General features: G+C 54.0%; 2 protein-coding genes and 1 long non-coding RNA gene across 3 annotated transcripts in view; all 3 read left to right on the top strand.

Moving 5' to 3' along the window:
• The window catches only part of trit1 (tRNA isopentenyltransferase 1), a 753,539-nt gene that overhangs the window by 228,384 nt on the left and 509,669 nt on the right, over positions 1-15,486 (top strand). The window lies entirely within an intron of this gene.
• The window catches only part of LOC147103030 (uncharacterized), a 316,660-nt gene that overhangs the window by 93,070 nt on the left and 208,104 nt on the right, over positions 1-15,486 (top strand). The window lies entirely within an intron of this gene.
• Positions 1-15,486, top strand: part of LOC147103031 (uncharacterized) — a 33,549-nt gene that overhangs the window by 379 nt on the left and 17,684 nt on the right. Inside the window, exons 2-4 of the mRNA XM_085963161.1 lie at positions 970-1,041; positions 13,558-13,593; positions 13,712-13,774. Coding sequence (XP_085819287.1) covers positions 970-1,041; positions 13,558-13,593; positions 13,712-13,774 — 171 coding nt within the window. The remainder of the gene's footprint in view (positions 1-969; positions 1,042-13,557; positions 13,594-13,711; positions 13,775-15,486) is intronic.

The following is a 15,486-nucleotide window of genomic DNA, read 5'->3' as shown; positions in this document are numbered from 1 at the left end:
TGGTTTGATGGCAGAGCCTGGGCTTCGAAGAACTGTTTGCTTCTTAACATGTCTTTTAGTTTTTGATAATGTCTTTAAAACTGATTTTAATAACAAAGTAAATGTTATTCTTCTGTAATCCTTACAGTTTGTTTACTTTTATTTACTTTCTGCTGTTTCCTTCACACCCAGCCTTCTGTAGAAAGTCTGGAGAGTGTTCAGTCAGTCACAAGTAGTTAGAGGACTTGACCGAGCCCTGAAATGATCAGTGAGGGACGATCTCTCGGTTTACACTGCAATTTTGTCCCGAATTAACAGGAGCAGGGCCCATCATCGACTCTCAGGCTGTTAAACATCCCTCCAGTCTCACTGGGAAAGTGAAATCTAATGGGAAATAACGGGACCCGAGTGAGCTCCCAGTGTTAACTTCTCAGCTCCCTCCTTTAACCCAGCTCAGCACTGGGTTAAACTAAGAGTGATCAGAGGATGCTGAATCAGACGATACTGATTTGGACACTATTGTGTGGGTGTGTGTGAGCTGTAGGGCTGTGGAAGGGTCGTGTGTCAGACACTAGTCTGTATTCACCGTGTGCTGTGGATTCAGCAGCTCAGAGCCCGAGCACCTGGCTCAGTGTGTGAGGAGAGCGCTGAGCAAAGGCACTGCAGCAAATTTAATACAGGGATCATCGCCACAATAAGGCAATCGAGAGAACTCCGCTCGGGGTTTAGGCCACTGCCCAGGACCCAGGAGCGAGACTAAAACATCACATCAAAGATAACAATCTCATGGTGTAGGGACACTGTGCCAGCAATCAGTTATTCTATCCTATTCTAGCTCCAATTAGCGATAGATTTAAAAAATCCTTGGAGAACATTTGATAAAGTATAATTGACCTTTGCTCCAGTCCTAGATCATTTTCTGTCTATTGGGATAATGTCTTTTATATATTTTGCTCCATTGCTGAATTCTCTCTGTCTCTCACTTGCCAGGGTCCGCGAGGTGAACGAGGTGTGGCGGGTTCCCCGGGCCCAGCAGGAATTCCTGGAGCAGACGGGATCGATGTGAGTGGAAGTGTTTGCTGGTGTTGGTGTTGGGAGCGGGTCGGAACAAAGAGCCGCATTGTCCCAGGTGCCAGGCTGCACCGAGAGGCGGCGGCCGGCAGGGGGAGCGGCTGCACCGGGTCTGGCCGGAGCTGCAGCCTCAGTGTCCAGAGACACATTTCATTCATGACACACACAAATATTCAATAAGAAAAGCAGCAAATCAATCTCTACTTCGAGCAATTTCAGTGTTGGACCTTTTTTGTTAGTATAATAGCTGTTTGAACAGAAGGCTAATTTTTACAACAGTCAAGTGGTTCTGACAGTTGTGGATTGTCACTGTGAAAGTTTGAGGCGAGTCAAACTCGGGTTTATTAGTGTAAACTATGAAGCATACAGATTAAAACCGGGATAAAATGCACACGAGATATTCATAACTAATCTAATAAAGGCAAAACGAGTGAAATTTGAAGGATACAGAGTCAGGCCAGCTTTGTGTGAGAGTATATGCATTAAAACCCCACAACTTATTCATTGTTTAACTCGTTTATAACTCCAGGGTCTCTGAGAGAGAGAGACTTGTAAAGCACTTGGAGCATCAGCCGCACTACAGTTTAACTCAGTGTGTGAACTGGACATTTAAAGGGATGGGGCAGTGCAGTGTACAACAGAGAGCACGGGGCATCATCTGACTCCACCTGATGGGGCAGTGCAGTGTACAACAGAGAGCACGGGGCATCATCTGACTCTACCTGATGGGGCAGTGCAGTGTACAACAGAGAGAGCACGGGGCATCATCTGACTCCACCTGATGGGGCAGTGCAGTGTACAACAGAGAGAGCACGGGGCATCATCTGACTCTACCTGATGGGGCAGTGCAGTGTACAACAGAGGGCACGGGGCATCATCTGACTCCACCTGATGGGGCAGTGCAGTGTACAACAGAGAGCACGGGGCATCATCTGACTCCACCTGATGGGGCAGTGCAGTGTACAACAGAGAGCACGGGGCATCACCTGACTCTACCTGATGGGGCAGTGCAGTGTACAACAGAGAGCACGGGGCATCATCTGACTCTACCTGATGGGGCAGTGCAGTGTACAACAGAGGGCACGGAGCATCACCTGACTCTACCTGATGGGGCAGTGCAGTGTACAACAGAGAGAGCACGGGGCATCATCTGACTCTACCTGATGGGGCAGTGCAGTGTACAACAGAGAGAGCACGGGGCATCATCTGACTCTACCTGATGGGGCAGTGCAGTGTACAACAGAGAGAGCACGGGGCATCATCTGACTCTACCTGATGGGGCAGTGCAGTGTACAACAGAGAGAGCACGGGGCATCATCTGACTCTACCTGATGGGGCAGTGCAGTGTACAACAGAGAGCACGGGGCATCATCTGACTCTAGCTGATGGGGCAGTGCAGTGTACAACAGAGAGCACGGGGCATCATCTGACACTACCTGATGGGGCAGTGCAGTGTACAACAGAGAGCACGGGGCATCATCTGACTCTACCTGATGGGGCAGTGCAGTGTACAACAGAGAGAGCACGGGGCATCATCTGACTCTACCTGATGGGGCAGTGCAGTGTACAACAGAGAGAGCACGGGGCATCATCTGACTCTACCTGATGGGGCAGTGCAGTGTACAACAGAGGGCACGGGGCATCATCTGACTCTACCTGATGGGGCAGTGCAGTGTACAACAGAGGGCACGGGGCATCATCTGACTCTACCTGATGGGGCAGTGCAGTGTACAACAGAGAGCACGGGGCATCATCTGACTCTACCTGATGGGGCAGTGCAGTGTACAACAGAGAGCACGGGGCATCATCTGACTCTACCTGATGGGGCAGTGCAGTGTACAACAGAGAGAGCACGGGGCATCATCTGACTCCACCTGATGGGGCAGTGCAGTGTACAACAGAGAGAGCACGGGGCATCACCTGACTCTACCTGATGGGGCAGTGCAGTGTACAACAGAGAGCACGGGGCATCATCTGACTCTACCTGATGGGGCAGTGCAGTGTACAACAGAGGGCACGGGGCATCATCTGACTCTACCTGATGGGGCAGTGCAGTGTACAACAGAGGGCACGGGGCATCATCTGACTCTACCTGATGGGGCAGTGCAGTGTACAACAGAGAGAGCACGGGGCATCATCTGACTCTACCTGATGGGGCAGTGCAGTGTACAACAGAGAGCACGGGGCATCATCTGACTCTACCTGATGGGGCAGTGCAGTGTACAACAGAGAGAGCACGGGGCATCATCTGACTCCACCTGATGGGGCAGTGCAGTGTACAACAGAGAGAGCACGGGGCATCACCTGACTCTACCTGATGGGGCAGTGCAGTGTACAACAGAGAGCACGGGGCATCATCTGACTCTACCTGATGGGGCAGTGCAGTGTACAACAGAGAGAGCACGGGGCATCATCTGACTCTACCTGATGGGGCAGTGCAGTGTACAACAGAGAGCACGGGGCATCATCTGACTCTAGCTGATGGGGCAGTGCAGTGTACAACAGAGAGCACGGGGCATCATCTGACTCTAGCTGATGGGGCAGTGCAGTGTACAACAGAGAGAGCACGGGGCATCATCTGACTCTAGCTGATGGGGCAGTGCAGTGTACAACAGAGAGCACGGGGCATCATCTGACTCTAGCTGATGGGGCAGTGCAGTGTACAACAGAGAGAGCACGGGGCATCATCTGACTCTAGCTGATGGGGCAGTGCAGTGTACAACAGAGAGCACGGGGCATCATCTGACTCTAGCTGATGGGGCAGTGCAGTGTACAACAGAGAGAGCACGGGGCATCATCTGACTCCACCTGATGGGGCAGTGCAGTGTACAACAGAGAGAGCACGGGGCATCATCTGACTCTACCTGATGGGGCAGTGCAGTGTACAACAGAGGGCACGGGGCATCATCTGACTCTACCTGATGGGGCAGTGCAGTGTACAACAGAGAGAGCACGGGGCATCACCTGACTCTAGCTGATGGGGCAGTGCAGTGTACAACAGAGAGCACGGGGCATCATCTGACTCCACCTGATGGGGCAGTGCAGTGTACAACAGAGGGCACGGGGCATCATCTGACTCTACCTGATGGGGCAGTGCAGTGTACAACAGAGAGCACGGGGCATCATCTGACTCTACCTGATGGGGCAGTGCAGTGTACAACAGAGAGCACGGGGCATCATCTGACTCTACCTGATGGGGCAGTGCAGTGTACAACAGAGAGCACGGGGCATCATCTGACTCTACCTGATGGGGCAGTGCAGTGTACAACAGAGGGCACGGGGCATCATCTGACTCTACCTGATGGGGCAGTGCAGTGTACAACAGAGAGCACGGGGCATCATCTGACTCTTCCTGATGGGGCAGTGCAGTGTACAACAGAGAGCACGGGGCATCATCTGACTCTACCTGATGGGGCAGTGCAGTGTACAACAGAGAGAGCACGGGGCATCACCTGACTCTAGCTGATGGGGCAGTGCAGTGTACAACAGAGAGCACGGGGCATCATCTGACTCCACCTGATGGGGCAGTGCAGTGTACAACAGAGGGCACGGGGCATCATCTGACTCTACCTGATGGGGCAGTGCAGTGTACAACAGAGAGCACGGGGCATCATCTGACTCTACCTGATGGGGCAGTGCAGTGTACAACAGAGAGCACGGGGCATCATCTGACTCTACCTGATGGGGCAGTGCAGTGTACAACAGAGAGCACGGGGCATCATCTGACTCTACCTGATGGGGCAGTGCAGTGTACAACAGAGGGCACGGGGCATCATCTGACTCTACCTGATGGGGCAGTGCAGTGTACAACAGAGAGCACGGGGCATCATCTGACTCTTCCTGATGGGGCAGTGCAGTGTACAACAGAGAGCACGGGGCATCATCTGACTCTACCTGATGGGGCAGTGCAGTGTACAACAGAGGGCACGGGGCATCATCTGACTCTACCTGATGGGGCAGTGCAGTGTACAACAGAGGGCACGGGGCATCATCTGACTCTACCTGATGGGGCAGTGCAGTGTACAACAGAGAGCACGGGGCATCATCTGACTCTTCCTGATGGGGCAGTGCAGTGTACAACAGAGAGCACGGGGCATCATCTGACTCTTCCTGATGGGGCAGTGCAGTGTACAACAGAGAGAGCACGGGGCATCATCTGACTCCACCTGATGGGGCAGTGCAGTGTACAACAGAGAGCACGGGGCATCACCTGACTCTACCTGATGGGGCAGTGCAGTGTACAACAGAGGGCACGGGGCATCATCTGACTCTACCTGATGGGGCAGTGCAGTGTACAACAGAGAGCACGGGGCATCATCTGACTCTACCTGATGGGGCAGTGCAGTGTACAACAGAGAGCACGGGGCATCACCTGACTCTACCTGATGGGGCAGTGCAGTGTACAACAGAGAGCACGGGGCATCATCTGACTCCACCTGATGGGGCAGTGCAGTGTACAACAGAGAGCACGGGGCATCATCTGACTCTACCTGATGGGGCAGTGCAGTGTACAACAGAGAGCACGGGGCATCATCTGACTCTACCTGATGGGGCAGTGCAGTGTACAACAGAGAGCACGGGGCATCATCTGACTCTACCTGATGGGGCAGTGCAGTGTACAACAGAGAGCACGGGGCATCATCTGACTCCACCTGATGGGGCAGTGCAGTGTACAACAGAGGGCACGGGGCATCATCTGACTCTACCTGATGGGGCAGTGCAGTGTACAACAGAGAGAGCACGGGGCATCATCTGACTCTACCTGATGGGGCAGTGCAGTGTACAACAGTGAGCACGGAGCATCATCTGACTCTAGCTGATGGGGCAGTGCAGTGTACAACAGAGAGCACGGGGCATCATCTGACTCTACCTGATGGGGCAGTGCAGTGTACAACAGAGGGCACGGGGCATCATCTGACTCTACCTGATGGGGCAGTGCAGTGTACAACAGAGAGAGCACGGGGCATCATCTGACTCCACCTGATGGGGCAGTGCAGTGTACAACAGAGAGCACGGGGCATCATCTGACTCCACCTGATGGGGCAGTGCAGTGTACAACAGAGAGCACGGGGCATCATCTGACTCTACCTGATGGGGCAGTGCAGTGTACAACAGAGGGCACGGGGCATCATCTGACTCTACCTGATGGGGCAGTGCAGTGTACAACAGAGAGAGCACGGGGCATCATCTGACTCCACCTGATGGGGCAGTGCAGTGTACAACAGAGGGCACGGGGCATCATCTGACTCTACCTGATGGGGCAGTGCAGCGTACAACAGAGAGAGCACGGGGCATCATCTGACTCTACCTGATGGGGCAGTGCAGTGTACAACAGAGGGCACGGGGCATCATCTGACTCTACCTGATGGGGCAGTGCAGTGTACAACAGAGAGCACGGGGCATCATCTGACTCTACCTGATGGGGCAGTGCAGTGTACAACAGAGGGCACGGGGCATCACCTGACTCTACCTGATGGGGCAGTGCAGTGTACAACAGAGAGCACGGGGCATCATCTGACTCTACCTGATGGGGCAGTGCAGTGTACAACAGAGGGCACGGGGCATCACCTGACTCTACCTGATGGGGCAGTGCAGTGTACAACAGAGGGCACGGGGCATCATCTGACTCTACCTGATGGGGCAGTGCAGTGTACAACAGAGAGCACGGGGCATCATCTGACTCTAGCTGATGGGGCAGTGCAGTGTACAACAGAGGGCACGGGGCATCATCTGACTCTACCTGATGGGGCAGTGCAGTGTACAACAGAGAGAGCACGGGGCATCATCTGACTCCACCTGATGGGGCAGTGCAGTGTACAACAGAGGGCACGGGGCATCACCTGACTCTACCTGATGGGGCAGTGCAGTGTACAACAGAGGGCACGGGGCATCATCTGACTCTACCTGATGGGGCAGTGCAGTGTACAACAGAGAGCACGGGGCATCACCTGACTCTACCTGATGGGGCAGTGCAGTGTACAACAGAGAGAGCACGGGGCATCATCTGACTCTTCCTGATGGGGCAGTGCAGTGTACAACAGAGGGCACGGGGCATCATCTGACTCTAGCTGATGGGGCAGTGCAGTGTACAACAGAGAGAGCACGGGGCATCACCTGACTCTACCTGATGGGGCAGTGCAGTGTACAACAGAGAGAGCACGGGGCATCATCTGACTCTTCCTGATGGGGCAGTGCAGTGTACAACAGAGAGCACGGGGCATCATCTGACTCTAGCTGATGGGGCAGTGCAGTGTACAACAGAGAGAGCACGGGGCATCATCTGACTCTAGCTGATGGGGCAGTGCAGTGTACAACAGAGAGAGCACGGGGCATCATCTGACTCTTCCTGATGGGGCAGTGCAGTGTACAACAGAGAGAGCACGGGGCATCATCTGACTCTTCCTGATGGGGCAGTGCAGTGTACAACAGAGAGAGCACGGGGCATCACCTGACTCTACCTGATGGGGCAGTGCAGTGTACAACAGAGAGAGCACGGGGCATCATCTGACTCTACCTGATGGGGCAGTGTAGTGTACAACAGAGGGCACGGGGCATCACCTGACTCTAGCTGATGGGGCAGTGCAGTGTACAACAGAGAGAGCACGGGGCATCACCTGACTCTACCTGATGGGGCAGTGCAGTGTACAACAGAGGGCACGGGGCATCATCTGACTCTACCTGATGGGGCAGTGCAGTGTACAACAGAGAGGGCACGGGGCATCATCTGACTCTACCTGATGGGGCAGTGCAGTGTACAACAGAGGGCACGGGGCATCATCTGACTCCACCTGATGGGGCAGTGCAGTGTACAACAGAGAGCACGGGGCATCATCTGACTCTAGCTGATGGGGCAGTGCAGTGTACAACAGAGAGAGCACGGGGCATCACCTGACTCTAGCTGATGGGGCAGTGCAGTGTACAACAGAGAGAGCACGGGGCATCACCTGACTCTAGCTGATGGGGCAGTGCAGTGTACAACAGAGAGGGCACGGGGCATCATCTGACTCTACCTGATGGGGCAGTGCAGTGTACAACAGAGGGCACGGGGCATCATCTGACTCCACCTGATGGGGCAGTGCAGTGTACAACAGAGGGCACGGGGCATCATCTGACTCCACCTGATGGGGCAGTGCAGTGTACAACAGAGAGGGCACGGGGCATCATCTGACTCTACCTGATGGGGCAGTGCAGTGTACAACAGAGGGCACGGGGCATCATCTGACTCCACCTGATGGGGCAGTGCCGTGTACAACAGAGAGAGCACGGGGCATCATCTGACTCTACCTGATGGGGCAGTGCAGTGTACAACAGAGGGCACGGGGCATCATCTGACTCTACCTGATGGGGCAGTGCAGTGTACAACAGAGAGAGCACGGGGCATCATCTGACTCTACCTGATGGGGCAGTGCAGTGTACAACAGAGGGCACGGGGCATCATCTGACTCTACCTGATGGGGCAGTGCAGTGTACAACAGAGAGAGCACGGGGCATCATCTGACTCTACCTGATGGGGCAGTGCAGTGTACAACAGAGGGCACGGGACATCATCTGACTCCACCTGATGGGGCAGTGCAGTGTACAACAGAGAGCACGGGGCATCATCTGACTCTACCTGATGGGGCAGTGCAGTGTACAACAGAGAGAGCACGGGGCATCATCTGACTCTACCTGATGGGGCAGTGCAGTGTACAACAGAGAGGGCACGGGGCATCATCGGACTCTACCTGATGGGGCAGTGCAGTGTACAACAGAGAGAGCACGGGGCATCATCTGACTCCACCTGATGGGGCAGTGCAGTGTACAACAGAGGGCACGGGGCATCATCTGACTCTACCTGATGGGGCAGTGCAGTGTACAACAGAGGGCACGGGGCATCATCTGACTCTAGCTGATGGGGCAGTGCAGTGTACAACAGAGAGCACGGGGCATCATCTGACTCTAGCTGATGGGGCAGTGCAGTGTACAACAGAGAGAGCACGGGGCATCACCTGACTCTAGCTGATGGGGCAGTGCAGTGTACAACAGAGGGCACGGGGCATCATCTGACTCCACCTGATGGGGCAGTGCAGTGTACAACAGAGAGCACGGGGCATCATCTGACTCTACCTGATGGGGCAGTGCAGTGTACAACAGAGGGCACGGAGCATCACCTGACTCTACCTGATGGGGCAGTGCAGTGTACAACAGAGAGAGCACGGGGCATCATCTGACTCTACCTGATGGGGCAGTGCAGTGTACAACAGAGAGAGCACGGGGCATCATCTGACTCTACCTGATGGGGCAGTGCAGTGTACAACAGAGAGAGCACGGGGCATCATCTGACTCTACCTGATGGGGCAGTGCAGTGTACAACAGAGAGAGCACGGGGCATCATCTGACTCTACCTGATGGGGCAGTGCAGTGTACAACAGAGAGAGCACGGGGCATCATCTGACTCTACCTGATGGGGCAGTGCAGTGTACAACAGAGAGAGCACGGGGCATCACCTGACTCTACCTGATGGGGCAGTGCAGTGTACAACAGAGAGAGCACGGGGCATCATCTGACTCTACCTGATGGGGCAGTGCAGTGTACAACAGAGAGAGCACGGGGCATCACCTGACTCTACCTGATGGGGCAGTGCAGTGTACAACAGAGAGAGCACGGGGCATCATCTGACTCCACCTGATGGGGCAGTGCAGTGTACAACAGAGAGAGCACGGGGCATCATCTGACTCTACCTGATGGGGCAGTGCAGTGTACAACAGAGAGCACGGGGCATCATCTGACTCTACCTGATGGGGCAGTGCAGTGTACAACAGAGAGAGCACGGGGCATCATCTGACTCTACCTGATGGGGCAGTGCAGTGTACAACAGAGAGAGCACGGGGCATCATCTGACTCTAGCTGATGGGGCAGTGCAGTGTACAACAGAGAGAGCACGGGGCATCACCTGACTCTAGCTGATGGGGCAGTGCAGTGTACAACAGAGGGCACGGGGCATCATCTGACTCTACCTGATGGGGCAGTGCAGTGTACAACAGAGAGCACGGGGCATCATCTGACTCTACCTGATGGGGCAGTGCAGTGTACAACAGAGAGAGCACGGGGCATCATCTGACTCTACCTGATGGGGCAGTGCAGTGTACAACAGAGAGGGCACGGGGCATCATCTGACTCTACCTGATGGGGCAGTGCAGTGTACAACAGAGGGCACGGGGCATCATCTGACTCTACCTGATGGGGCAGTGCAGTGTACAACAGAGGGCACGGGGCATCATCTGACTCTACCAGATGGGGCAGTGCAGTGTACAACAGAGAGAGCACGGGGCATCACCTGACTCCACCTGATGGGGCAGTGCAGTGTACAACAGAGAGCACGGGGCATCATCTGACTCTACCTGATGGGGCAGTGCAGTGTACAACAGAGAGAGCACGGGGCATCACCTGACTCTACCTGATGGGGCAGTGCAGTGTACAACAGAGAGAGCACGGAGCATCATCTGACTCTACCTGATGGGGCAGTGCAGTGTACAACAGAGAGAGCACGGGGCATCATCTGACTCTACCTGATGGGGCAGTGCAGTGTACAACAGAGAGAGCACGGGGCATCATCTGACTCTACCTGATGGGGCAGTGCAGTGTACAACAGAGAGAGCACGGGGCATCATCTGACTCTACCTGATGGGGCAGTGCAGTGTACAACAGAGAGAGCACGGGGCATCATCTGACTCTACCTGATGGGGCAGTGCAGTGTACAACAGAGAGCACGGGGCATCATCTGACTCTACCTGATGGGGCAGTGCAGTGTACAACAGAGGGCACGGGGCATCATCTGACTCTAGCTGATGGGGCAGTGCAGTGTACAACAGAGAGAGCACGGGGCATCATCTGACTCTACCTGATGGGGCAGTGCAGTGTACAACAGAGAGAGCACGGGGCATCATCTGACTCTAGCTGATGGGGCAGTGCAGTGTACAACAGAGGGCACGGGGCATCATCTGACTCTACCTGATGGGGCAGTGCAGTGTACAACAGAGGGCACGGGGCATCACCTGACTCTACCTGATGGGGCAGTGCAGTGTGCAACAGAGGGCATGGGGCATCATCTGACTCTACCTGATGGGGCACTGCAGTGTACAACAGAGAGAGCACGGGGCATCATCTGACTCCACCTGATGGGGCACTGCAGTGCACAACAGAGAGAGCACGGGGCATCATCTGACTCTACCTGATGGGGCAGTGCAGTGTACAACAGAGGGCACTGGGCATCACCTGACTCTTCCTGATGGGGCAGTGCAGTGTACAACAGAGAGCACGGGGCATCATCTGACTCTACCTGATGGGGCAGTGCAGTGTACAACAGAGGGCACGGGGCATCATCTGACTCTACCTGATGGGGCAGTGCAGTGTACAACAGAGAGAGCACGGGGCATCATCTGACTCTACCTGATGGGGCAGTGCAGTGTACAACAGAGAGCACGGGGCATCATCTGACTCTTCCTGATGGGGCAGTGCAGTGTACAACAGAGAGAGCACGGGGCATCATCTGACTCTACCTGATGGGGCAGTGCAGTGTACAACAGAGGGCACGGGGCATCATCTGACTCTACCTGATGGGGCAGTGCAGTGTACAACAGAGAGAGCACGGGGCATCATCTGACTCTACCTGATGGGGCAGTGCAGTGTACAACAGAGAGCACGGGGCATCATCTGACTCTACCTGATGGGGCAGTGCAGTGTACAACAGAGAGAGCACGGGGCATCATCTGACTCTACCTGATGGGGCAGTGCAGTGTACAACAGAGGGCACGGGGCATCATCTGACTCTACCTGATGGGGCAGTGCAGTGTACAACAGAGAGAGCACGGGGCATCATCTGACTCTAGCTGATGGGGCAGTGCAGTGTACAACAGAGGGCACGGGGCATCATCTGACTCTACCTGATGGGGCAGTGCAGTGTACAACAGAGAGAGCACGGGGCATCACCTGACTCTACCTGATGGGGCAATGCAGGGTACAACAGAGGGCACGGGGCATCACCTGACTCTACCTGATGGGGCAGTGCAGTGTACAACAGAGAGAGCACGGGGCATCACCTGACTCTACCTGATGGGGCAGTGCAGGGTACAACAGAGGGCACGGGGCATCATCTGACTCTAGCTGATGGGGCAGTGCAGTGTACAACAGAGAGCGCGGGGCATCATCTGACTCTTCCTGATGGGGCAGTGCAGTGTACAACAGAGAGCACGGGGCATCATCTGACTCTAGCTGATGGGGCAGTGCAGTGTACAACAGAGGGAGCACGGGGCATCATCTGATTCTTCCTGATGGGGCAGTGCAGTGTACAACAGAGGGCACGGGGCATCACCTGACTCTACCTGATGGGGCAGTGCAGTGTACAACAGAGAGAGCACGGGGCATCATCTGACTCTACCTGATGGGGCAGTGCAGTGTACAACAGAGAGAGCACGGGGCATCACCTGACTCTAGCTGATGGGGCAGTGCAGTGTACAACAGAGGGCACGGAGCATCATCTGACTCTACCTGATGGGGCAGTGCAGTGTACAACAGAGAGCACGGGGCATCACCTGACTCTAGCTGATGGGGCAGTGCAGTGTACAACAGAGAGAGCACGGGGCATCATCTGACTCTACCTGATGGGGCAGTGCAGTGTACAACAGAGAGAGCACGGGGCATCACCTGACTCTAGCTGATGGGGCAGTGCAGTGTACAACAGAGAGCACGGGGCATCATCTGACTCTAGCTGATGGGGCAGTGCAGTGTACAACAGAGAGAGCACGGGGCATCACCTGACTCTACCTGATGGGGCAGTGCAGTGTACAACAGAGGGCACGGGGCATCATCTGACTCCACCTGATGGGGCAGTGCAGTGTACAACAGAGGGCACGGGGCATCATCTGACTCCACCTGATGGGGCAGTGCAGTGTACAACAGAGGGCACGGGGCATCATCTGACTCTACCTGATGGGGCAGTGCAGTGTACAACAGAGGGCACGGGGCATCATCTGACTCCACCTGATGGGGCAGTGCAGTGTACAACAGAGAGAGCATGGGGCATCATCTGACTCTACCTGATGGGGCAGTGCAGTGTACAACAGAGAGAGCACGGGGCATCATCTGACTCTACCTGATGGGGCAGTGCAGTGTACAACAGAGGGCACGGGGCATCATCTGACTCCACCTGATGGGGCAGTGCAGTGTACAACAGAGAGAGCACGGGGCATCATCTGACTCTACCTGATGGGGCAGTGCAGTGTACAACAGAGGGCACGGGGCATCACCTGACTCTACCTGATGGGGCAGTGCAGTGTACAACAGAGGGCACGGGGCATCATGACTCTACCTGATGGGGCAGTGCAGTGTACAACAGAGGGCACGGGGCATCACCTGACTCTACCTGATGGGGCAGTGCAGTGTACAACAGAGAGAGCACGGGGCATCATCTGACTCTACCTGAAGGAATGCTCTTCTCCTGATGCAGTGTGTTTGTGTTTCTCTCTCTAGGGGGAATCCGGGGCCGCTGGCCAGCCTGGTCCAGCAGTAAGTGACTCTCTTCAATTAACTTAAAATCTGCACATTCAACATAATTGAGGAAAGATTATTTTAACAGTTCAATTTAAAGAAATTAAACAAGAGTCTTGATTTTTGCTGTTTTCAGGGGGTAAAAGGTGACCTGGGCAACCCTGGAGCAGATGGAGTGCAAGGTGACCCAGGATATGATGTGAGTACCTTTTGGAGAAATGCTGTTGCAATACTGTATCTCGGGAGGAGGGGGGAGCGAGCAGACACTGTTAAATATATTGTGCGTTTGAGTCTCTATCCCTTCCCACTCTTCCTTTGAAGACAAGCGGAATGACAAATGTGCTGGGACAAGGAGAGCTTCTTGGAGAGGAAAGACCCCATTTCTTGGATTATAAATTCAATCTGGATCCTAATTCTGTCTGATGTCTACCGAGCCCTATACACAGTCCGTATGAGAATATATACTGCTAACATCCCTACACCCACTGTACTGAGAATGTGAACTGTGTACACCCACTTTACTGAGAATCTACACTGTGTACACCCCCTGTACTGAAAATGTGAACTGTGTGCACCCACTGTACTGAGAATCTACAGTGTACACCCCCTGTACTGAGAATCTAAACTGTGTACACCCCCTGTACTGAGAATCGACACTGTGTACACCCCCTGTACTAAGAATCAACACTGTGTACAGCCCATGTACTGAGAATCAACACTGTGTACAGCCCATATACTGAGAATCTACACTGTGTACACCCACTGTACTGAGAATCTACACTGTGTACACCCCCTGTACTGAGAATCTACACTGTGTACACCCCGTACTGAGAATCTACACTGTGTACACCCCCTGTACTGAGAATCAACACTGTGTACAGCCCATGTACTGAGAATCTACACTGTGTACACCCACTGTACTGAGAATCTACACTGTGTACACCCCCTGTACTGAGAATCAACACTATGTACACCCCCTGTACTGAGAATCAACACTGTGTACAGCCCATGTACTGAGAATCTACGCTGTGTACAGCCCCTGTACTGAGAATCTACACTGTGTACACCCCCTGTACTGAGAATGTACACTGTGTACACCACCTGTACTGAGAATCAACACTGTGTACAGCCCATGTACTGAGAATCTACACTGTGTACACCCCCTGTACTGAGAATGTGAACTGTGTACACCCACTGTACTGAGAAACTACACTGTGTACACCCTCTGTACTGAGAATCAAGACTGTGTACACCCCCTGTACTGAGAATCTACACTGTGTACACCCCCTGTACTGAGAAACTACACTGTGTACACCCCCTGTACTGAGAATCGACACTGTGTACAGCCCATGTACTGAGAATCTACACTGTGTACAGCCCATGTACTGAGAATCTACACTGTGTACACCCCCTGTACTGAGAATCTACACTGTGTACACCCACTGTACTGAGAATCTACACTGTGTACAGCCCATGTACTGAGAATCTACACTGTGTACACCCCCTGTACTGAGAATCAACACAGTGTACACCCCCTGTACTGAGAATCTACACTGTGTACACCCCCTGTACTGAGAATCTACACTGTGTACGCCCCCTGTACTTAGAAACTACACTGCGTACAGCCCATGTACTGAGAATCTACACTGTGTACACCCCCTGTACTGAGAATCAACACTGTGTACACCCCCTGTACTGAGAATGTGAACTGTGTACACCCACTGTACTGATAATCTATACAGTGTACACCCCCTGTACTGAGAATCTACACTGTGTACACCCACTGTACTGAGAATCTACACTGTGTACACCCACTGCACTGAGAATCTACGCTGTGTACACCCCCTGTACTGAGAATCGATATTGTGTACACCCCCTGTACTGAGAACCTACACTGTGTACACCCCCTGT

This window comes from Somniosus microcephalus, chromosome 20 (genome assembly GCF_052327205.1).
Source record: "Somniosus microcephalus isolate GS21.2 chromosome 20, FLI_Smic_1.0, whole genome shotgun sequence".
NCBI classification, from domain to species: Eukaryota; Metazoa; Chordata; class Chondrichthyes; order Squaliformes; family Somniosidae; genus Somniosus; species Somniosus microcephalus.
Note: the sequence above shows the minus strand (reverse complement) of the source record. Positions and strands in the feature narration are given on the sequence as shown.